At 43.5% G+C, this 24,774-nt stretch overlaps 1 protein-coding gene across 1 annotated transcript in view; it reads right to left on the reverse strand.

The window, feature by feature from the left end:
• Positions 1 to 24,390, reverse strand: part of JAK1 (Janus kinase 1) — a gene marked incomplete at its 5' end in the record, with an annotated part of 67,176 nt that extends 42,786 nt beyond the window's left edge. The window contains 2 exons of the mRNA XM_082003086.1: positions 23,429 to 23,484; positions 24,174 to 24,390. Of these exons, the coding sequence (XP_081859212.1) occupies positions 23,429 to 23,484; positions 24,174 to 24,390 (273 nt within the window). The remainder of the gene's footprint in view (positions 1 to 23,428; positions 23,485 to 24,173) is intronic.
• Between the last annotated feature and the right edge of the window lie 384 nt (positions 24,391 to 24,774).

Here is a 24,774-nt window from a genome sequence, read left to right on the forward strand (position 1 = left end):
CTGGTGAGACGGCACAAGAAACACTATCAGCACATCTTTTCTGCAAATGAGTAGAGGAGAAGGAGAAATTAAATGACTTGCCCACTCACCTAGGAAATCAGTGCCAGCATTGGTAACTAGCCTGGGTGTCCTACATCCCACTCTGCAGTCCCTAACACGAGAGGCAGAATTAGAAGCAATAGTTCCTCCAAATACCAACAGCCTGAGTAGGTGGACTTCACACACACTACAGCTTTCTAGCTCAACAGTATGTAAAACATGCAAAGGGGCTGGGACTTCTCGGTGACCACGGAGCTAGTGCAAAGCTCCCCTCCTCCAAGACTCACCGGCTGTTCACAGACCACTCTAACAAACCTCCCAGCGCAATAACCACACACGGTCATTTCATGTTCAGCCCTGTAGCCACTTCCTTGAGAGCAGCTACAGATGTTCTTAACCTTTTTCATTTTCAAATTGTATCATAAAATGGAGATTCTCGTCCCAATTCTCTGCACCCCCTGCTTCCTCTTGCCCAGAGCCGGGCAGCAGTAGCTACTCAGGCTGCACATTACGATGGTGGCAGCAAAGAGGGACTGCAAGCAAGCCCCTGGCTCCCTCCTCACCTCCATGCACTAGCACACCTCTGTGTTCCCCCACCATCAGCCACCACACACATGGCCTCAGAGAAGGAACCGGTGAGAGAGGAGGTTTTGCTACAGCAAAATTTCTTTACCCTAGAGGACGAACTTGCCCAGCATCACCTTGCAATGGTGCTGAGCTGCCCAGAAGCAGTGCCGGTGGCACCCCAGCACCTCCCAAGGAGCAGGAGTTACTGATGGCAAAGAGCAACCTCAGGTTGACCTCAGCAGCTCTCAGAAGAACAAACTGAAATACTGGCACCTCTTTGCATTCTACCTGCTTCAAAAACTAGAGCTACTAACCTGCTGCCATAAGCACCCAAATCACATATAAAGGCCTTAAACAGTTTTTAATCAATGCAGTCAACATCTACTCTGCATACAGCAAGACACTTGAATCCCCTAGATTGCTTTATTCTTGAAGAATTCTGGTAGTCGCGTGCTTCCTGTGGTGGCTTTGCACTTTGTTAAGTGTTTTTTGATGGTTTGCCTTTTTTCTTTTTTTTAATGTGGTGGGAAGATATTGTTAAAGTTCACTCTTAAGGGCTCACCATTTAAAACAAGTCATAAACAAAAGCAAACAAAACTTCACCAGTTATCTTTGCCTTCCTGTTCAGAGCAAACCACCAACAAAGACATCCCCTAACCAACAAACATTCTTTCTATAACACAGTTGCAAACCCATACAATTTCATAGCAAACTTGGGATTTACTATCGACAGCAAGAACAATTTGATCTTCAAAGTCTCTTACCCCTCTCTGTATTCTCTGCTCATCTTTTAAGTTAAAACACCCTGCTGTAATGCTAGTAGTCCCAATACTGGAACACTGCATGCAATTCTGGTTGGAGAAGGTATGGCCAGATGGTACAAAAACAATCTCAGGGTTAAAGATAGTGTCTCAACTAAAGCCCTTTCTGTTAGGCCCTATATATATAGATCTACAACACAACAAAGTAAAAAGCTGAGATACAAAGTGCAGAAATCTCTGTAAAGCAGCAGGTGCCCTGGTAGCGGAGGAGGTGCTAATTGTAGCTGTGTGGTCCCAGAAGTGACCGTACAAAAACATCTGTAAAGGCCATCACACACAGTAAAACAGAACAGGAATGGAGCAACAAGAAAAATGTCAATGGGATTCCAGATCTGAGCACAGATCACTTATGGTCCTACCAACAGGGCTCGAGGTTAATCCAATTTGGCAAAAAACTTTGAAGTACAGCCTTACATACAGCTATCAAACAAAAGTCACCAACCTCTTCCTCCTCCTAGCTCCTCTAGCAGCAACAGACCTCCCTCTCAGTTAGCTCAACCTAATTGTACAGATCAGCATGTGCCTATGCTGCAACCAACACAACTTCTGAAACCAAGAAAAGAAAACATGCATCACCAGCAATGAAGAACTTTTAGGTGGCACCTCTGTCCTTCAGGCAGAACTTAATTCCTGGAAAACCTGCCACCTGGCAGTGCGAAACTCAGCAACAGGAAGAAATGGAGCGTAGCTCTAGTTTTTCCTCTCCCCCTCCTTTCTCTCAGAATCTGCATAAGGGAAGAATATGGCAATACCAACTGCTAGCACGCATATGGCATTCCTTCACTGAGAAGGACTCAAGGAGACTCCAGCTGTCTTTCTCCAGTGTGAAGCCCTACTACCATCAAAAAAAAAAAAAGTTCAACTCCTGATTGTGCTTCCAGGTTTAGAAAGTTAGAAACACTAATCAAAATGCAGCATTACCTCTTCCTCTGCCAGATATAAGCTGCATTATGATTTCTGCTACATTGTGCAAACCACCACCTACATTTGAAAGCTCTCCTCTCTGTGACTGTAAGCAAAGCAACTCCAGCTTTTCCTTCCCATCCCGTGGCCACCCTGTGCCACCGCACAGTCATACACCATGCAGGCCACCAGAGCATCCTGGACAGTGAGCTACCAATACCTCAGTCCATGAGGAAACTGCTTCACATCAATGGATCATTTTTGTTGTTTGTGAGATAATTTATACACAGATGTTCCCTTGCAAAGGAGTCAGCAAGTGTTGCCATGGAAAGCCACAGCCATCTGAGACCAATTTACAGAAAGAAATGAGCTCTACACTAGCTATGCCAATGCCACCCAGAGCTTTGAAAATCAAATATGCTGACCTCCAACCAAAACCTATTTGCTGGGAAACTAATGAAGGACAGTTAGTCAAGGCAACATTTCAACCTTGTCTTAATATACCTATTAACTACTGTATTTTGACGAAGCTTTTGCTTTCTCAGACATTGGCCTTCATTCTCCTCACTACAGCAAGTGGCAGTCACCACGTCTGCAAATAAGAGATGTATTACTGTGCTCACCTGTGCTAACACAGTCAACAAATAGAGGGTAAATGTTCTAATGATGGTAGATGTAGGAAGGAGTTGAAAAGGGCATCAGAAAAAAGCATTCAGGTTAAAGCTGCAATAAACAGTAAGGAAAAAAAAAAGCACCCTAGATTTAGCCATATAGGTGCACAAGAGGCATGTTCAACGAAAAGTGAACAATACAGTTTTCCAAATCAAGAAGTTCCCAAGGAAAGTTACTAGACTACACTGGCTCACTGCGATATAAAAGGTGTTCTACGTTTAGAAAAGCTGGAGGAGAGCGACTAGCTTAGCACCTCACATTAAAAAGCTAACCCAAGGAAGAGGCCTCCAGCAGTCCCACCGGGACAGGACCTGTACACTGGGACAAGAGAGCTGCACGCTCACAGAGCATCTGCTCGCCAAACTGCAAGGACCACAAAGTGGCCCAATTGTTTTATTTGCTTTTAGACCTCTTCTGAAAGGCAAAGGCTGGATTAGAGGTCAGCATACATATGGGCGGGTAGGCTTCAGAACAGGAATGGTCTCTGCAGACAAGTTCACTGTCATTTTAGCTAACCAGTCCTTTTCCAGACACTGTATTTCGTTATCCATGCATGCTGAAACAAACTAACAAGGCCTGTTTGGCTCAGTTACCCCACCCTTTGGTGGGTTTTCCTTTGGCTCAAGGGAAATCTCACTGCATTCAAGGAGTTGCACCAGGGATGGGCATTCCGGAGATGGCAGCAGGGGCCAAGCCAGCGCCACACTGGCAGCCTGACAACTGCTTTCTCACACTGCACCGCTCCATTAAATGCATTTAAATGGCATTTCCTACTAGCTCCCATCAGCACCACAGAGATTAGAAAGAAGATCAGTCCTCAGAGAGGAAAACCCAAGTCAAGTTCTGACATTGCCATTTGAAGCTAATTCTATTTTTTAACTTTTAATTTAAGCAACTATTTCTCAAGAGTGCAGTATGTATCCACTGGCATGCTCGTACCTGTGTGTATTTTTCAAAGTATGCATATGACTGGAGACAAGAAAGATTTACTGCCGTTGAGACACAATTTTTAATGCAAGTGGGAAATACAGTTGTTTATTGTCCATCTGTTGAGATAAACACACATAGCAATTACTTTTTGTTACTGACTAATAAAGAGTATACCTGTATTAATGGTTAGCTGTAAACACATTTATCCCTGTCAGTCAGAAGAAGGAACTGAAAATGGTTAATTGGCTTGTCTGAAGAAAAATGAGACACAACACTGAAATCCGTCTTCTAAGTCCATTCAGTCTATTTTATGGACTTATTTTCTGCTCTTCTCACCATTTCACCAAGGCCAGAATTTCTCGGGGCAGGCAGCAGGTCAGCTCATCTGCAAGGTCTCTGCAAAGACTGCTGTGCTACACGCTGCAGCCTTACCACCAAGGACTTCTCGTGCTTCATTTCACACATCCCAAAGGCCCGCCAGGGGTGGCTGCAAGTGTGTGGAAAACAGAAGCGTAGAGAGAATGGTGTATAAAATGATCTTTAGAGAAAAAGGATCACAGTGATAAAACTTGTAACTGGTTTATTTTTAGTCTCTGCCTGAAAAGCAATAGGGTAGGCACTCATCTTTTCTCTCCAAAAAGCTGAGCAGAGTTACATCTCTTCTCCCACAAATGAGCAGTTATGGGTAACAGCTGAAAAACAAGTTTCCACTGACCTTTACTCACCTCGGTCTCAGTAAGTGGTTTGCTAATAAAGAAGCTGTGTTCAAAACAGGTCTCCTAGCCAGAGATGAGAGGGGACCCTGGCAATACTTCTGTGCTGCCCTGTTTCCCATACATCTGGCTAAATGCAGACATCTGCCTTTGAGCTAGATACTCTCATTGTCAATCTAGACAATTAAGTCCAAGATGCATTTTACCTTATCCTGAAACAGAGATCTGAAGTAGGTCAGATGAGGTTTCTGACTCTTTCCTTTGACTGAGAAGGATCTCAGACATCTGTAGCTAACCTAGTCTCTTTAGACTGGAGATTGAAAAGCTGGATGGAGAGGATTCTTCCTCAGGATATACTTCAATTTTCTTGCAATTATTTTTATATTCTCAGGCTTTAATGAATCCTTATATTGCCTACCTTACTTTAAAAAGAGGAGGTAAGCCCCAAATATCACCTGAAGGGTGAGGAAGAAATGACACGCTTCACATCTCACCCAAATCTTTTTCTCTGATCCCAACTGTGACAAAGACGGGGAAAAACACCATCATTTTTCACAGCTGCAGGCTCTTTTCTTCCTAAAAATCGTCAAATACAAGTAAATTGGCAGAAGCCCCGCAAAACAAAGGCAGCCAACTGGTGAAAGCCAAATTAAGCTATTTAGAAAGTTGTCCAAGTAGACAACTCAAGCTCTGCCAAATAACGAGGATTCTTGTGTCTCCCTTTGGTGACCGAAAAGCTGAATCTGAACTGCAGTAGCTGTCCAATTACAGGGTCAGATGCTCCTCCTCAGCTAACTGTTTTGGCCTCCTGTGTCCAACCCTACAGATGGTGCTTGCTGCTTTTTCACTTACGTGCACACACACACGTAGAGTCATCAGCTGCTCCTTTCAATGCAAACATGGTGTCAGTCACAACTCAGATGCCTTCCAAGACAGCACACATCCTCCATGGATTCATACTGATTCTCCTACGGGACTTCAGAATACGGGATAGCTGTGATGTTATGAAGGCCAGGCTGCCAACTGCTGCAGTTGAAGTCTTATCCAAAAGACTTAAAGTCCTAACAGTTGCTTTCTGCTTGAAATAGAGGGGAACCCTGATATTCTTCCAGCATCAGTTTTATCTCCTGAGACAACTAAAGTAACTGACATTTAGTGTTTTAAGCACAGGCAGACCTTGCCACAAGCAGCTTGTTCTGCAGGAACATGGGGCTGAAGAAACCTGTAAACCCAGTCCACTCCACCACCACCACCTATTAACACAGGCGTAAGCATTTCCCCAGCTTGCACATACCTGAACTGATCTGAGCAAAGCAGTATGGCATTTCAAGACACCGTATCAGAAATTATGGATTTTTTTCAACCAACCAAAGTTCTAACAATTATTTTCAGCAAGTTCTCTACTGAATTTCCGCTATCCAATTTAATTGTGAATGCTACGGCTTTACATGGTCTACTTGCTACAATTAAGAGGATTGCTGGTGTGAGTCTTTTGTCAACTATGACCTATATCCCAGTATCACCCTGTCAAGCAAACTAAATATTTACACTCAAGTCATTGAATCTCTTGGATAAATACATATGTTATTTTTAACTAAACAGTTAAATGGGTAAATTTTACATGTTTACCTTTGCGAGTTGTGCCAACAGTGGTTCAAAGGTGGTAAGACACATCAGTGGCTTTAGTGTACAATGGTAAGCAGTGGGACTTTGTGTTTGTTTTTTTTTTTCTTAGGGAGTCCTGTTTGGGTTACAGATTTGAGAGTTTGTACTGCAGATTACACAATTATCCTATTGCTGATGGTTTGGTCCCAGCATGACTAAAGCTGGTCTTTACACTCATCCATACCCACACAGACTCTACTACGCTTAGCATTTGACAGAGGTGTAGCAATGCACAAGATGTCACCTCATACAACAATTTCAGGCCAAGTACTCTTCTGCCTCTCCAGTCTACCAATCCAACTTATCTCTTCTACAAAATTCTGGTAGGGAAGAATGATCTCATCAGTCCACTCATTCCTCTTTTTAGAAAACATTGGCTTTTTTAATTTCTGCAGTTGCTGCCTGGTAACTTGGTAGTCTTCTTTTTAACAACAAAATCATCCTATGAGCCTTATACAATGTATGAAAGCTGAAAAAAAAATATCTGAGTAACATATGCTCTGTATTTCAGAATACTGAATGGCACTCTTCAAAGCACAACTATAAGGTCTGTTCAAAGTCAAAAATTGTGAGAGGAATATAAATTGTTACATTTTCAGGAGTCAATCTGCATTCCCAGCAGTGTCTTTATATTATGAAAATTTACAGTAGCTCACTGTTTCTCAATTTCCAGTTTTGGCCAAGAACAGTTTTGTAAAAGTTTATGGCCAACTCACTTTTCAGTCCAGGTATAATTTTATTTCAGTTCTCTAGAAGCACATAGCAGCAGACATTGTTTAGCTGCAGTTCTCCCTCCCTCTCTTCTGATGCCTCTCTCACAACAGCAGCTTTGGATGCAGGACCATTGCACTGCTGCTGTGACTCAACAACAACAAACCATTGTGCCTTGCTTTGCTCTCACCACCACTGATGAGTCCCAAGGTATTAGCTGTACATGCCACAGGTCAGCCTTTCTCCCCAAGAGGCTGATAACAAAGTTATCTCAGCTGCAACAGCTCAAGCAGGCCCAGTTTATCCACACTTAACCAAAGAGCCTCCGATCTGAAGAACTGTGACCCCAGCCTTCCCCCCCAGCTCCAGCGCCAACATGAAGCTCAAGGAACTTGGCTGCGCACCAGGATATTTTTTCAGCATCAAGAAAAAAAAGCGACTTTCAGCCAGCATATCGGTTCCACCACTGCTCCGCAGCAAAAACCCCAACCCACAGCTACAGTCGGTGCTGCAACACTCTGCCAAGTGATGGGAAGGGTGGGGGAGAGGCAGGGGCAGACCTGTGTAACAGTGAATCCACAAGCCACACTCTTGCACCTTCTCTGGCCCAAAACCAAATCCTCACTCTGCAGCAGTAAACAGGAAGCTGCCGCTGAACTCCATGACACACATGTGCACCCCAAGCAACCTCCTAAACTTCTTCCTCTTGCAAATACAGCTATCAACATCTCTAAAGAAGAGAATATCTATATCTGTAAGGAAGAGAGTCAAGGCTGCACCTTACCGGTCATCAGAGCTCCACAAGCTCAACATGCTGCTGTCCTGGGGAGGAAATCACCCTAAGGATTACATAAATTGTAAGCAAGGTTTTAGAGCACAGAAGCTGTCACTTGTATATTCGTTGTGGCTAAAACCTAGGAATGTATTTTTAATATATTTAATCACGTCCCGTATGAAACAGGCTTCCACTTGGTGAGGTAGAAAAGCACTTTTAGGCACTACCAAGCTACTCATCATCACCCCTCCTCGCCGCTTCAGCTGTGCCACTACTGATCTGCTTGTAAGGTCCAGCCTCAGCGCCAATTTATCCATGTAGGTCTAGATGTGATGCTGTGAATATTGGACTGCAGTACTTCTGGAAGCATCAAACAGAACAGGAATTATGCTAGGACCTAAAAATCTCAGAAAAGACAGGACTGAAGACATCACTCCAAATCAATAAAATAAGCAGTTGCCATGAAAAGAGGCTTTAAGACCTTACTAAAGCTTTTAACTACCTTTCCCGTAAAGAGCTTAGTACAGTAAATGTGAGTAAGCAAATATTAAAAATAGCTAAGCAGGGACACTCTTGTTCAATCACTGACTCAAATGTGTATGACTCACACCGAGTACCTCCTGCCGTATCTCCTTTCCCAGTGCTGGCTGTAACATCTCCTACTTTACGTACTGGACAACACCACTGCCAACCTCGGGACCTCCAGAGCGGACAGGTCATGTGTGTCAATACTCAGCACTAAAGTGTCATCAGAATTTTCTACACATTCTTTCAACCTTCAATGATCATTTTTAAGTAAATGATTCACAGTATTATGCTACAAAAGGACTGAAAGCCAACACCAAAAAGGACTAGAAATTAAGGAGCTGTCATACTTAAATCACTCTCAAAAAGTTCAACAATTACCAAGCATCTTGCTTCAGAAAATACTTTCTTACTTTCTCTCCTTCCTAGCTGCGGCCATGCCGAGTTACTGAGTTGCCCTCCAACAAGACAGAATCACAGAATCATTAAGTTGGAAGGGACCTTCGAGATCATCAAGTCCAACTGTTAATCCAACACCACCATGCCCCTAAACTGCGTCCCAAAACACCACATCCACACATTTTTTGAACACTTCCAGTGATGGTGACTCCACCTCCTCCCTGGGCAGCCTGTTCCAATGCTTGACCACCCTCTCAGTGAAGAAATTTTTCCTAATATCCAATCTAAACCTTCTCTGGTGCAACTTGAGGCCATTTCCTCTCGTCCTATTGCTGGTTACTTGGGAGAAGAGACCAAGCCCCACCTCACCACAACCCCCTTTCAGGTAGTTGTAGAGAGCGATGAGGGCTCGCCTCAGCCTCCTCTTCTCCAGACTGAACACCCTCAGTTCCCTCAGCCGCTCCCCATCAGACTTGTGCTCCAGACCCCTCACCAGCTTCGTTGCCCTTCTCTGGACACGCTCCAGCACCTCAACATCCTTCTTGTAGTGAGGGGCCCAAAACCGAACACAGGATTCAAGGTGCGGCCTCACCAGTGCCGAGTACAGGGGTACAATCCCTGCCCTGCTCCTGCTGGCCACACTAGTGCTGATACAGGCCAGGATGCTGTTGGCCTTCTTGACCACCTGGGTACACTGTTGGCTCATGTTCAGCCGGCTGTCAGCCAGCACCCCCAGGTCCCTTTCCTCTGGGCAGCTCTCCAGCCACTCCTCCCCAAGCCTGTAGCGTTGCGTGGGGTTGTTGTGGCCGAAGTGCAGGACCCAGCACTTGGCCTTACTAAACCTCATGCAGCTGACCTCCGCCCATTGATCCAGCCTGTCCAGATCCCTCTGCAGAGCCCTTCTGCCCTCCAGCAGATCAACACTCCCACCCAACTTGGTGTCATCTGCAAACTTACTGAGGGAGCACTTGATCCCCTCATCCAGGTCATCAATAAAGATCTTGAACAAGACCAGCAAAGACCATTCTAGAAATCCACGTGTTGAGTAGACAACCTTTCTGAACTCAGAATCTCTGCTGTTCTAAGTTCAAACCACCCAAAAAATGAAAGAAAAACCCTTCTAAAGCAAGTCTTAGTCTTATTTACTGAAGTTTACAGGAACTAGTGGTCATATATAGGGAATTTCCACAAAGTTCGTAACTTTTATACTTTGACTGTATGTTTATGATCAAAACATCAGCGTGGAAAAACCATTACAAAACCTTCATAACAGATGTACAATTTAATCAAGACTAATCAAGCTAATCAGATACCAATTACAATCTGTTTAATACTACATATACACCATAGGTAGCAATATGCGATCCTGGACATTTTATATATGTAAGTGTTCCTCCAGAACTAGTTATCGGCTTAAAAATGATGTATACCAAAGTCCTTGCCAGATTCGCAGTAATATCACCTGACCCAAATAACTTAATTTTGACACTCATGCCTTAAAAGAGATCATAAAGAAAATGACAAAGGGAAGAAGAGAGGCAGGCCAGTGGTAGCAAAGCCACATCGTATAGTTAATCAGCATACATATCCTTCAGAAGTTATGCCAAGTTTTTATTACATCTTCACTTCTCATTGACAAAATAAGTGTTGTTATTATTGGGGTTGAGTGGCTTTTTTGGACATCAAGGGATAAGAAAATGCAGGAGAAGAATCACTAACCTGAAACGTAAGAAAAAACACTTGACATTTTAGGGAAGTCCCAAGCTGTTGAGTGCTATATTTGCACTACTCTGTTAGGTAACTTATGCATGAATTATTCATAGTAACTTTTTCTCTATATTATGTTGTGCTAGCCTTAAAAATTATACTTTTTGCTCTTCTTTGCAGGGAAAAACATAGCATGACTAGTTTGGGGGATGTTTTCAGCATAACTCAGAAGAAAAAGAGGATAGATAAACATTATGCCCAGACTGACCCATTTGCTTAACTATCAAACAGTATTTGCCTGCTTCCAAAACTAACAAAACTAGCAGTAATAAAGTCCGAGCTCAAACTGTCAAGTCAGAAAAACAGGAACTGTGCTCTAGAATTGGGGTTTTGTGTTTCCCCTTTCGAACTTGATACCAGAACTAGCAATATATTTTGCATCCAAGAGACCATGAGACACAAAACCTTCTGAATTTTGGAGGGGGGAGGGTAAACTTAAAATCAACTATTTGCTGCAAAGACTCGGCTCTACCTTAAAGTAAACAGAGAAAGTAGCTTTACACACCATGTACTCTTTTTCATACGTCTACAAATGAGAAAACCCAGGAGAGTGAATACAGCTGAAAAGGAAGGGCTACCAGAGAGGTCCTCCCATGAAACCCCATCACCAGGAAACTAGGAAAGACTGAGGGGAAAAAAGAAGAGAAGGAGAAATGCAAGTCTGAGGAACCTTAAACCACACCTCTCCGCTGTTTTTATATACTGTGATGAGATTGGATGGTTTACAATTACAATTCCAAAGCCTGGATTTCAAAACTAAAAACTATGGAGAAAAGGAACTTTTAAAAAGCAGCTGGGCATTTCATGCTTTGCTCCAGGTCTGCAGCGAGCCAATTTGCAAACACCACAGTGCAGCTGTTCCAGGGAATAAATATTAAGTATAGTGGGCAACACTTCCTACAAATAACATACTCTAGTGGAAAAAAAAAAAAACTTTGGGAAGTAAATCTGTCCATTACAGCACATGCACTTCTGTAGAAAATAATGAAAAATAAAACCAGAAGGTGCACCGTGCGTACACTAGCTGCCAAGAACACAGCCTGTTAGCTCAGCAATCTACGATGGCTACTTAAGCCTTAGCTCTACATACTCTTAATCATAAAAGTACTTTCTTTTTTCCTGTCCTTAAAAGCAACTTAGAAATTTAATTGCAAGTAAACATGAAGGAATCTTAACAACAAAACCTCTTTCAAATTTCATTATATTGTTGGGTTATCCTAACATACAAATATCCCCATTTTTAAACTGTTCAGCCCCTACAAAAACTAGCGATACCACATCAGACATTCCTCATCATTTACAGAAGCCCTGTGGATTTTAGGGAGACAAGAAGCTGCACTCCAAACCACCGCCCTGAGTCACTGTAATTGCCAGAAGGCTGTTACCCCATGAAAAACCAAGTCAAACTTAAAATGCATCAACACATTAAGAATCATAATGCTTGACCAGTTTCAGAATTTAATTAAAGACCAGCCAAAAAGCCTATTGATTTGTAACCTAACACACTGTTCTGTAATCTCCAAAGTTTCGTTTGAAAGGGAAAGAGTATTTCAGCAAACATTAAACAAATATTACTTACATTAAGCAGATCTCTGTATTGAAAGGTTTACTAGAGACTTCAGAGAAAGCTCACAGAAATCAGTTACGAGTGATCTCTACAAACACTTTTTTTAAGAAAAAATTCTCTGTAATTCCTGTAGTAACATGGATGTATCACCCCTCCAGCAGTTTTCTTAAGCAATCTGAGAATTATCGTATGAACTTCACAGAGAGGAAATACCCCATTCTTAAACAACTAACCAAAAATCTTTCCCTGTGTCTTACAACCCAGAAACCTGGCAGTAATCCAGCTGCATTTCTGCCTTGGTGTTTACTTCTATATTGTGAAGTAAAATTGGTTCATTTTCTCAAATGGCTAAATGCACATAAGTTGTACTTAACTAGAAACTATAAAACCAACATTTCTATGTGACTTCTGTGCCTATGCAGCAGCTATCTTTCAATCTGCAAGGTTACTTGCAGTTAAAACCAGTCTACTGCATTTCTCTATATTGTTCTAGACACAGTCTTTCTATGCAAATAGAAAAAAAAATTATTTCCCTCCTCCTTAAGGGGAAATAAACTCAAAAAAAACCCCCGTGTGCTGTTGGTCTACAGACATTCAACAAGTTGGCAGTGCAAAACTTGTCACTTCCATGTCTGTGCATCACGATGATGAACACCACCACACGCAACCACCCACCTGGTGAGCATCACCTTCGTATCTCCCTGAACGCCGTGCTGGAGGCTCCTGGCACCATTCCTCGAGTGTCCCAGGGATTACACAGACCACACTCAAACCCAGACGATAATGCAAGAGCAGTACTTCATCCTTGCAGGCTTCTGAGGCATAAAGTGGGTGAGAAGAGGGGATTTCAGCGCTCCCCACAATCTCTCCTTTCCACTCCAAAATGTGTCTTATGCCAGCACTCGGGATGGGACATCATCTTTGGAGATATATTTAATAGTTTCTGCTCTGGCAGGATCTTCACCCATGCAGAACGAGGATGTTCACACCGTGCCCATTCCACTCTGCGCTGTTCCACTCCTCTCAAATCACAGGCTCTTGAGCAGAAAAAGAGGTTCTCTATAATGCTTGTGAAAAGGGCTCATGCACAGTTTTATGCTTTTTTAAATGCATGACACCTACAGTTATGAGAACCTCAAATTTCTCATTTTCTGTTTTCTTACCAAGCCACCAGAAAGCTGACTCTCAGTATCCATTGGCTTCCAACAAGAACCCATAGCCTTTCCCCCCCCCACTCCAGTGTTCAGTGTGCAATTAGTCTCTTAATCTCTTTCGAAAATCTGAAAGTCTAGTGGAACAAGATATGCAGAAAACACTCTCAGGAGCAAATTCAGCTGAATTTAAGCAAAAAAAAAAAAGCCACAAGCCTCTTCCATAAAATCACCATGAGCAGAATTCAATTCCTAACATCTGCAATGAGAGAGAAATCCACTTGCCACTATCTCCTTATCAATCATAGCAAGGAAGCAGAAGTACATTTAGAGATTCAAGAGAAATTCAGAAAAATGGCTCTATATTTTTTTCTGATTATAATAGAAGATTTGATTTGTTAAGTGTTAAATACATCAGAAATACTATACCACTTTTTTTTTGTCTCAAAAAATTCCGAGTGCTAATGGATTGTGACCAGAAGTCACTGAAATAAGGGCAAAGGACATCATTTAGGCTGCTTTAAACTTTGTTTTCTGCTAGTTACCATCACATACTTAACCTAGACTCCTGAAAAATACTTCTGACAAAAACTCTGAAAGAGCCACCCTGCCATTTTAGCTAGGAATGATGAAAACTTAATTGACAATTACAGAAGCCAAAACCAACAATTTAAAATCTTGTAGGTTCTTTTCTGTTTACTGTAACGAGAGCAAACAGATGCGGCAAGGGAAACAGAATAAGCATACCAGATATTCCAATAACAAGCCATTCCTTACTTATTATTAGCATTTACTTTTTTTTTTTTAGAGGACTGAAACACACAAATTTAATCTGGCAATAAATCCAACTACAGCATTAAATTTAAATGGACATATCGAGGTCTTAGTTTTATTAAACCACAACTTCCATGTCACAGGATGGTTGAGGTGGGAAGGGACCTCTCGAGATGGCCTGCTCAGGCAGGGGCAGCTGGAGCAGGCTGCCCGGGATGTCCCCAGTTGGGTTGTTAATCCCTCCGCAGACACTCTGCAACACCTCTGGGCAGCCTGGTCCAGTGTTTGGCCACCCTCACAGTATTGAAATGTGACATGAAAGATGCTCCAGCCTCTTAATCATGAAAGAACTGTCCGGTGTACAAATGAAAAGTGTTACTTGTTTTCTTAAGCATAAGATGACATTCTGCCTTATAGAAACCAAATCAGGATCAAATTATGCTTTTTCTTTTCCTAAATCCAATACCTTTGACTTAGAACAAGACCACAGCTTCATAATATTAATATTAAATCATAATATTAAGGAGAAAAGAACACAGAATTACTGCAAAATTAATTGGACTGAGCCCCTCCTCCCCCCTCCCCTTATATTACTCATGTTCACACATGAAAAAAATACACCAGTTCATTTCCAGAAGCTATGACATTAAAAAATTAACAGGATCAAATGCAAATCAAACCAGGAAGATATTCCCCAGCTGTAAACTAAGAAAACTTGATGCGGGACTCAGTATGCGAAATCAAGACAGAACTCTACAACCGCATTTCTAAATCATCAATTTATTGCAGAGCGCTTACTACTGATGAACACCCATCACAGTAGGCTTCTCCACATTATTTGACTTCTCAGGTCAAATTCCCAAATACCTTCTCCTCCTACCCCTTTAGAAGACATTTTACAGCTCACCCCTAATTATGGGTGAGACCGAGACAGATGGGGAAAGGGAATTACCCCATTTAAGCACATTTTATAAAGGCATGTTCACAGAGTAGACTGCTTGCTGCTCTACAAAACTATGCCATATTACATACCCTTAAGAAGAGTTTGATTCTAAAGTAAATCACAAAAAATTAACTTCTATTAACACAGAGATATAACGTATTAAGCCTCTTCTGAAGCCTTTGGTTGGGCCTTCAGCAAATTTTATGTTAGTATTTGTAGGCTGTGCCCTCTCTATGAGTACACACCATGAGATGCCCCACTAAAACCAGCAGAAGAGCTTTGTAGGACCATAAGTATGTATTTGTTTACAAGATTAGGATCATCATGTCAGTCTTGCCTGCTAATTAAACTACTCTCAACTTTCCCTGTCCCTGAGTAACAATAGGTTTTGAAAAACAAACACCTTGAAAAGGTCTGGGAAAGCTGCTGATCTCCACTGCTTTTAAAAGCTTCTAAATTATATCTAAGAGAGACTTTCTACTTTTAAAGTGTAACTCAGTCACTGGACATACCCTAAAACATTTCTAAAATTACTCTGGCTGTGAGCAGATGTACATGCTTTGTACAGGCAGCAGAGCCTGGTGAAGACATTACTATTTTACTGGTGGTTACCAGTCTTTGCTGGCAAAAAAGGAAGCGAACGTGGTTCAGCTGCGGGGAGGGTGGCAGTACCTTCCAGCAGAAAGGGAGCAGTAAACACCCGGGGGATGGCACATCTCAAGTGGTGGTGTGCATATGTGCAAGCTGTCTCGGCCTTAAATGCAGAACTAGCACTGATTAAATTGTTTTAAAAATGTGAGCTGAAATGCGTGGTAAATCTTGTTGCACGGCTCCAGCTGGAAATAAAGTTACAGTTCTAACAAAAACCTTTGCCAGCTTCAGCAAAATTATCAGGAAGAGACGGTGGTTTGCATCTCAGATGTATTTTAAAGGCTGAACTCACCACAAAGCTTGGGACAAATCAAGTCCTTTACGTAATTACTCAACTTCACCGATACGCACCGATTTGTCTGCGCAAAACTGAACCTGCGTGGAACTCTACATACAAAGTGGGAGTTAGCAGCGTATGTGTACACCAACAAGCACAGCAGTTTACATCAACTGCTAATTAAACTTTATCAAACAACTAGGTAAGAAAGATATAATAGATTGAAAAAGCCCTAAAGAATTTGTTCATCAGAGAAAGCACAAATGCAATGAGGTTGTGCCAGCATAGCAAAGGTGAAGGTAATGCAAGATCCAGATTTTTCTCCCTAACAAGGCAGGTTGGCAGGTCCTGCCCTTGTCACATAAAAATTAATTCTCCAAGTATACAAAGCAAGAGGGTGGTTTTATATAGTGCTTCTCTGCATGCTAAATGACGCACAAAGCATGTCAGTAGGTTTATACTGCAGTGCAAGTTAGCTCTAGAGGAAAATATTTTGTGTACGCTGGGCTATATGAAGAAGTTAAACTGCTTCCACTTAAAAGCATACTGGTGTTTCTTAGGCAGGATTTTCACAACACAGTGTCCAAGTTCGCACATCCCTGTGGAAGGCAGGGAAAGGAGCTGATGAGAAGTCTTCTGAGCTGGAACAGGTATCCATCAGAGCTTCCTAGTTGCTCAACCGAAGGGGTGACATGCCACAACAGGAGTGCCTTAAGATAGTGCTGCTGCGATCTGCAACGTGAAACCACGGCCTCACCGATACCCGGGCAGCACTGCTTACCTCCTCCCTCTGCACACTCACCGTAAGCTAAGAAAAACGTGGGCTCATTTTTCACTTAACTCGACAGCAAACTTGTAATAAAGCAGGGTGATTAAACCCAGAGATACGACATACTTTACTGCAAGTGAACTTTCAACCAACAAAGGGTGAACAGGTAATCTGTACACAGCCAAGCTAACACGACCAGCATCTTAGGTTTTAGGTTTAAGGCTGTGCAGGCATATACTGAGTATTCAGGATTTAAAAGATGCCTTTTTTTAAGTCAAGTGAGCCCTCTGTTTGCTGATGTATCTTGTTTATATAGATGTAGCTTGGCTATGTTGTAAGTCACACGTACAGGAAGCTGAAAGCACTGTAAAACCCCCAGGACTTTTTTTTTTTAAACTTGGCAGAAAATAACTGCTGTTCTTTTGTAAAAATGAAGCTCTAAGTCAGCTATCCCTATACGTCCTTTCACTTAGCACCTGTGGCTTTGACAGTGAAATCAAACCTATTCTCTCCTGTATTAATCAATTCCACACTTACAAGAAAGGTGTTCATGGCCATGAATTACTACTAAAACACATGCTGGTACAAAAAAAACACAAGATGATTTTTGATAGGTGATGCAGGTGGCAAGACAAAGGCTTCCAGGGGAGAATCCCAGTTGGCAATGCCCGTACTAGCGACTTACACGCACCTAAAAAAAATTCACTGGGCTATGGGGGCTTGCCCAATAAACACAACCTCCATGCTCCCTTCATGAGGGCAATGATACAGCAGCATGAATGCAAGTAGAAGGTTTCTTGGGAATGAGTAGTTACGACCCTTCAAAAAAAAAAAGGGGCGGGGGAGGGAATCGGACAAGGCTCCTTTTCTATGATTATACCAGCACTTTCCAGAATTTGAATGAACTCTTGACTATTCCCTGTCTTTAGGGGACAGAGTTATTAAAAGGCTCTCTAAAAATCAATACATAACAGTCAAATAAAACACATTCAAGCCATTCTCTGCCTAAGCCAGGCACTGATGTTTCTAATAGAAAACCAGAAAAGTCAAGAGGTTGTAACACCATTTCAGAAGAATGTGGCATCCATTACAGGCTGTAGACCACTCAAATAGATTTTATCATCAGAAACAGTAGAAGGCAACAAGTGCAAAGTTTTGGAATTACAGCTTGTTACTTCAATACTGAAGTCAAACGCACCTTTCTCTTTCTTCAACTTAAGTCTTAAGAACAAGAAAGAAGGGTAGAAGATTCAAATAAGGGAAAAAAAAATACAGTTTAATGCAAATGCAACAAAAACCAATAGCAGGAAAAAGCAAAAAGGCAAACAGTGAATTTGTAATTTTGTGTTTTCAGAGGAGAGGGTAACTCCTGTAGAACAAAGTGCTCCGGCACAGGTTATAGAGCTGTGGACGGTGACAATAGAGGCTGATACATACAGGTCAAGCTCACTGATTTAACTATCTGGCTTCTTTTGAACTTTTAAACTCTATAAATAGGTGGGCTCTGGCAATTTCAAAATTATTAGCATCTGTTTTGCCATACTTGGAGGAAAAGGGAAATACAGAAGTGTTCAGGAACTGAAAGGTTATTTCTTGTGCATCTTCAGTAAACACAGAAGACACTGAGTGAACAAGAAGACCATATAAAGTGAACTGCAAGTGCCAGCTTATACTTGTTCTTGATCAAAAACCTCAGAACTGAGGGTGGCCACATTTTCTTCCCACGCAGGAGGCCACCACTTTGAGTTAAGATGCGAGAGCTTGACACCCTAGGGACAAAAAAAAACCCCCAACCCATGCAAAATAGCAATTTAAATATAAAAGACTGAGCCTAACGCACCACTTCAGCTAGATGGTACCTTTTATACTTTTTTTTTTTCCCCCCTTAAACATCTAATGCCCTACAAACTAATATAAATTTATTTAAAAAAAGCAAAACAAAGAACAACAAAAAACCTGCTCTGAATTGGTATTACACTCTGGTAAAATCCAGAGGACTGCAGAGACAAGTATTTATAGATGGCAAGCAGCAGGAAGTTATTTAGACTGTACAAGTGCCAAGGCTTTTAAGGTTTGTTTTAACGTATCTCTTCGTGCTGCTAGTGTCTCAAAATGAGTATAAAAGTTAGTTCTGCCAAATTAACTTCCTGAAATAATGAATCAACATATAAACACATTTCTTTAAAATGTTCCCTCTCCTCCCTCACTCCCCTGTCCAAGTCACAGATCTAGCATGGTCTACTTCATTTTCCCTATCTAAAAAAGTAGGCAGCCTTTCTCCCGACATGAAAGGTGTAAGGATTTTTTCCAGAACTGTTGTCTCCAGCACAACCTTAGGCACAGCAGCTCTCACAGCAGGTCTAGGTACAACCTCCTAGGTTGAATAGAAATTTTTTCTCTGTTCAAAATAGCATGAGTCAATATTATCCCAATCTCAATTTCTAGCCAGTAAAATTAAGTAGTTTAAAAGATCTGAAGTGGAAGACCAACAAAGTTGGCCCCAGACTGAAGGGTAATTATTAAGAATACCACTAATACAATTAAATATTTCAATACCCTGTTAAATTCCAGCTGGGATACCTGATGGGCAACCCAGACTCTGCTCAGTCTTCAAATAACTGGAAATGACAGGGAACAAAACACTCGAAGAACAGTTTGAATAGCACCTGGTGTCCAAAACTGCTAAAAACTTGCACTATATTCATGCCTAGGTGCCTTGACAGCAAGGGCCCCTCTCAGATCCAATCTGCAAATAAGGGAGATTGTGTACAACAGTCAGAAGAATGTCCAAATTTTCCTTCAGGAATTTCTCCTGGAAGTATGAATAGCAATTGTCACTTCGATTTTGTGTTCAAAAGGAATTAAGTCTTTGGGGACTGGGGAGGGAATGCAATGTTTCCAGGAGAGAGTGGGGGAGAAAGTTGTTGAAGGAATAAACAGGTGGTTTAGCCAGAGTCAGGCACTGGCCAGTGACACAGCTGAGATTAAAACACCCCAAGGCTTCTAAACCCATAGAATGCTGCATTATATCCTTATCCACCTGCAGACTGACTCCTTATCTTTGTGAACCTTCCTGTCCCCTCCTCCAGTACACACACAGGTAAGCAAAGTCTTGACTCATGGTAAATCCTACATGCTTCAAAAAGCAAAGAATATATCATTAAATACTGAATTTACTCCATTTACTAGCAGTCTCCAGCTTCAAACGAGTAGAAATCCAAAAAACTTCATAAAGCAAATGCACGTATCTGGTAGCTTTATGATGGATGAGTTTCTTGAAGCCAGTCGCCTTGTAGAAGCTTGTTCTTTACTAGCAAGGCCTTGCTACTACTTTGGGAGCTCCAGAGCTACAGCAAGAGTGACTTGGTATTTCTGGAAGACTGTTTCCTATCAGAACCGCTGACAAAGCACAATCAATAGCAACACCAAACCACTTACTCTAATACAAACAACTTTCCTATTCTTTGGTAGCTACAACTGCTCTTGCTTAACTCTGCAGGTAGGTTCCTCCTCAAACAAAAACTCCAATCTGATTTTTCTCAGGCTTTCACCACTACCTCCCTCCCTAGTTCAGGATGATGTACAACATCCTCCACTTTTCCATCGACTTCCAGTTCTTTTCCTTTATTTCCTGTTTTACATTTCACATCCTGCAGGAGAAAAAAATATTCTAACAGATCATTTTTTAAAGTATAATCATAATCACATAACATGCAGAGAACCATATTCATGTCACTTATCAAACAACTCATACAGAGTTCCCCATGTCAGAGGACAGTAAAAGGTGCTGACATGCAATATATGAGGTACAGACTATACTTTTCCAAGTAGAAGCTGCTCTTCCAGTTTCCTGTAGCTCAGGTTTTTCTGTCAGTTATGCAACTTACGTTTCATTTATATAACCAGTTCGGGGGCGGGGGGGGAAAGAGAACTATTCTAGCCAGCAAAAATGTCTGAAGTTTTATAAGCCCTTCAGCATGAAGAAAATGTCAGGACCTGTTCCTTAAAAATCCACCTGTTCTCAACGGGCCAGGAAATTAAAACCACTAAATCACACTTCCTTACATCCCCCCTCCAATGTCAATCAAGAGAAACCGCAACCAATTTGCCCAAGAGAATCATCATCAACTTTTTTTTTTTCCCCCCCAGTAACCTAGTATTTTTTAACATTTTTTCAATTTTTTGGAAGGATCAGATGAATGGGGAAAACAAGAACTGAATGGGGTACCTAAAGCACTGCTAAAGACACCAAGTGGGAGAGCAGAAAACACCCCCCTAATTCGTTACTTCAAGTACTGTATAGAAACTATAGCAAAAGATGGAAGTAACAACTTAGCTGCCAAACACTCCAAAACGCCGTTCTTTTGAGAATCCACTTTCCTTCTTTATGAGCTTCAAGCATATTTGTCTCACCCTACTAGCAAAACTGAGCAGCACCAGTTGATGAAAAAGCTTTCATCGCAAAAGGCAGGCTCTGGGTATTAACTGACTGAATCATGTGCTGTAAAAACCATTTTCTATCCATTCGGCAAGCGTTTGCCATTACCAATACCCAAAATTTAATTGCATTTTAAGTGCTTTAGAGATTGAGAGCAACTATGACTGTGTTTACAGGAATAATGCCCAATCTTTAAGAAATTGCAAACTGTTGGACAGGCTACAAAAGAACAACTTGAATACTGCCAGTTTATCACCCTCAAGAAAATGTTTTGTCATTTTTAATTGCTATTGGACATGAGACGAGCCGGGAACATGACCCAGCTCAGTCTTCTCTCCATAACCGTGATTCTCAGCATGCTTTCTGGTTCAGAGGTTCTCATACCGCTCCTTTTCACATCTAAATACAAACCAGCCTTAAGGGTTTGTTTTTGTGTGTAAAAGCTTTAACCTCTCAGAACAATTGAACACCTTCCTCTTTACGTACACACAGAGCAGCTCCTTCTTGTGCAGTTCATGCCCAACATAGTAGAGGGATTCGAGGGTTCTCCATTTGGCTTTGGCCTGTATTTTGAACCTCTCTTCCTCATACCAAATCAGGCAGCAGTGAAGTGCCAAGAAACCTGGGGCCACTTCTGCAGGTGAAAAAGGTGTTTCGGCCCCAAATTGAGGGAAGACGGGGAGGTACGTAGTAGGAAACAGGTGAAATCTTCCTGCCCGCAAGAGCGGGCATCATTGTCAGGATGCTGCCTACGAAAACGGAAAGATTTTTTCCCCTCTACGCAAAAAAGGGAAGTTGATTTCTGTGAATTCCGTCTTTTATTTGCAAGACTGAGAATGACTACAGAAACATCCGTCTAAACTTATTGAATTTGTATCACTTACTCTTCCAGCCAAGAACCCTGGCTTACTTCCAGCCCCTCAAAAGGTAAGGTAAAAGAATTAAAGTAAGTTTAAGTTGCAGACTCTGTTGGACTAGGGAAAAATGAGTTTAAAAGGTAAGTTGATTTTACCCACTAAGTCTGTCCAGTGACTTTCAGGTGCACTTCAGCTTTTTGCTTTGCAATTGATACAGGTTTGCTTTACAAAGCTTTTGTATTAGACATTCTCTCCAGATCTTGCTTCACATTTGTTTTTTAAATAAACTCATTGAACAGACAAGTCAATTTGGACATACAGAAACCGCATATTCTTGAAGAGTTCAAGATTTACAGAATCTACCTCTCAGAAAAGGCCACTTGGAAATTAATTCTTCTAGGAATTCTCAAACAAAGTTATTCCAGTTCTGTGTTTATATTCTTGTGCAAATTGAAACCTACTTGCCCTGGCTTTTTACAAGTTTTTCACCTAACCTTTCCCAAAGGTCAAATGTTTGCAGATTTCCTCTATAGGAGCACAGTATATTCTCTGTTCCACTGGGCTTTTGGGCAAACGGCTTGCAGATACTTAGATAGGCAAGATATTTAACGAGAACTGAATCACTAAAAACGTATTGACAAACACACTTGTAAAATCTGCCTCTGCGATCACTAACTTCTAACACCGCAAATGACAGTGAGAGCCTGTTGCGATCTGTTGTTTGCTCAGACGCCAGCAGCATGTCCTTAACTGGCTCTATATTTCAAAGTACCTGTCTCAGTGTCACCTAGCACAAACCCAGATCAAGGTGCAACTTCCTGTGTATTTTAAAAACAAGTGTTAGGAGGAAATGCCTACCGCTCCCCATATATGGTTAAAACTGAACGCTGAGCTTCAGCAGCTGTGAATAAAATGGTACCAACGTACAGACATTCTGCTCAAGAATAAAATTGCAAAGAAACTTCTGTGAGCAAGAGTTAAATTGGGATAACTGGAGTTCAGTTTAAACACCAACGCAACTTTGAATTATTTCCATCTCTCCCCAAAAAAACAACCACCGAAAAACCCAAATCTTTCTTGCGCTGCACTTATCTGCCTTCCAGGTCTCTATGCCCCTAAACACACCCCCCATCCCTAATCCCTCGGAGCAGGCCTGTTAGTTAGCCACAGGCTTCCCCAGCACCATCCCATCCTCCTTCTAAGCACAGACTTGATGGCTGTTTAAGCAGAGCTGGGTTCAGCCTCTCCTGCCATACCAAGCGACTGCCATGTTGTCTTCCTGCCATCAGACTACGTGGTAAGCATCGGGGCTGACATGCTTCAGACTTTTGTATCCTGGTTCTCCCCCCTGTCAGCTGCTTTCTGTATGTATTTTAAAAATCCCAACGCAACTGGATTATCCAAACAACACAGCAATTTTTTTTTTTTTCACACGCACACATATAGCAGAATTACGTTTTCAGGTGTCTGGAGAAGGTGGAAAGTGGGCGCCAACTTGCCAACTGCCGGGTTACCTGCTCCACATCCGCGCCTGCCCTCGCCGGGGACAGATATCCAACCAACAGGTCACCTGCCCGCACCACGGCTGGCGTCAGTCACAGGGCAAGAAGCAGCACCTACAGAGGGGGGGCTGAAAGATGGCCAAAAAGTGTCTCTATCGCCTATACAGGAACAGATGCCAGACTGACAGCTGGACCCAATCAGTTTTTCCAAGCCCTTAATTTGCGCAGAAGTGCAAGGCAGCAGTTACCTCTAAGCAGCCCCACTTGCAAAAGGGACCGAGGCCTCCCGCAAGCTCACGGGGGGTCCGAGCTCACTCACGAGCACCTGGTATTTTTTAGCTTCACCCGTTTCCACCAGCGGACAGAACCGAAGTTATTTCATTCCGGTTCCTCCTACCACCAAAACCCGGCCCCTCCCGCCGCGGCCGTGGACGGGTCGCCGCTGGCCGAAACGCGGCTCTGAAAACCCCTTCCCAGCCCGGCACTGCCCGCACGGGCTCGGCCCTCCTACCCGCGCCGGTCCCTCTCCGCCGAGGGGAACCCGGCGGCACCGCACCCCCGAGCCCAGGCGCCGGGCCCGGCCGCCGCGCTGAGCCCGGGAAGGGGCCGGCGCGGCCGCCGGGGGAAGCCTCGCGCCGTCGGCCATGTCGGGAGCCTCCCTCAGGGGAAGCGCCCGCCACCCGCACCACCCTCCCCGGCTCCCCTCGGCCCAGGGCCCGGCCAGGGGGGCGCGGGAGCCCCCTCCGGCCCCACTCACCGCTTCCGTCGCGGCGGGGCGGGGCGGCCGTGCCGCTCAGCCGCGGCCCCGCGACGCTGGGGGCCGGCCCGGCCCGGCCCCGTGCGGTGCGCGGGAGAGCGAAGCCGGCGGGCACTCGGCAGCGGCAGGGCGGCGGTCCCGGCACAAGCGGCGGCGTCCGCCTGCGGAGCATGCGCCGGGCCGGGCCCGCCCGGGGGTGGTGCCTCGCCTCGGCCATCTCCCGCCGCGGGGGCTGAGGGGATTGAGCCGGTGGTGGCGGCGCTGGGCCGCGGGGCTGCGAGGGGGGTCGCTCCGCCGCCGGGCAGGCAAGAGGCGGTTCAGGCCCGCAGAGGCCGCCGAGCCCCGGCGGGAACGGCCCTGGCTAGGCCGCAGCGGCGTGCCCAGAGCCCGGTCAGGGAGAATGCGGGGGGGGAGGCGGGTAAGATGGGTCTGTCACCTGGCTGAGGTAAAGGGACTTCAGCGGGTGCAGTGGGAGCCAGCCCAGAGCCCGGGTCAGCGCCCGGCGGTTTAACGGTGGGTGCTTCAAAGCGCCCGTCAGCCGACGTGTATTCTGGCACCGCTCCGGATGGTGCTGAAGTTGCGGGGTTGTCTTCGCCACCCC

The sequence above is a fragment of the Phaethon aethereus genome (assembly GCF_964289735.1).
Source record: "Phaethon aethereus genome assembly, chromosome: 8".
Lineage (NCBI taxonomy): Eukaryota > Metazoa > Chordata > Aves > Phaethontiformes > Phaethontidae > Phaethon > Phaethon aethereus.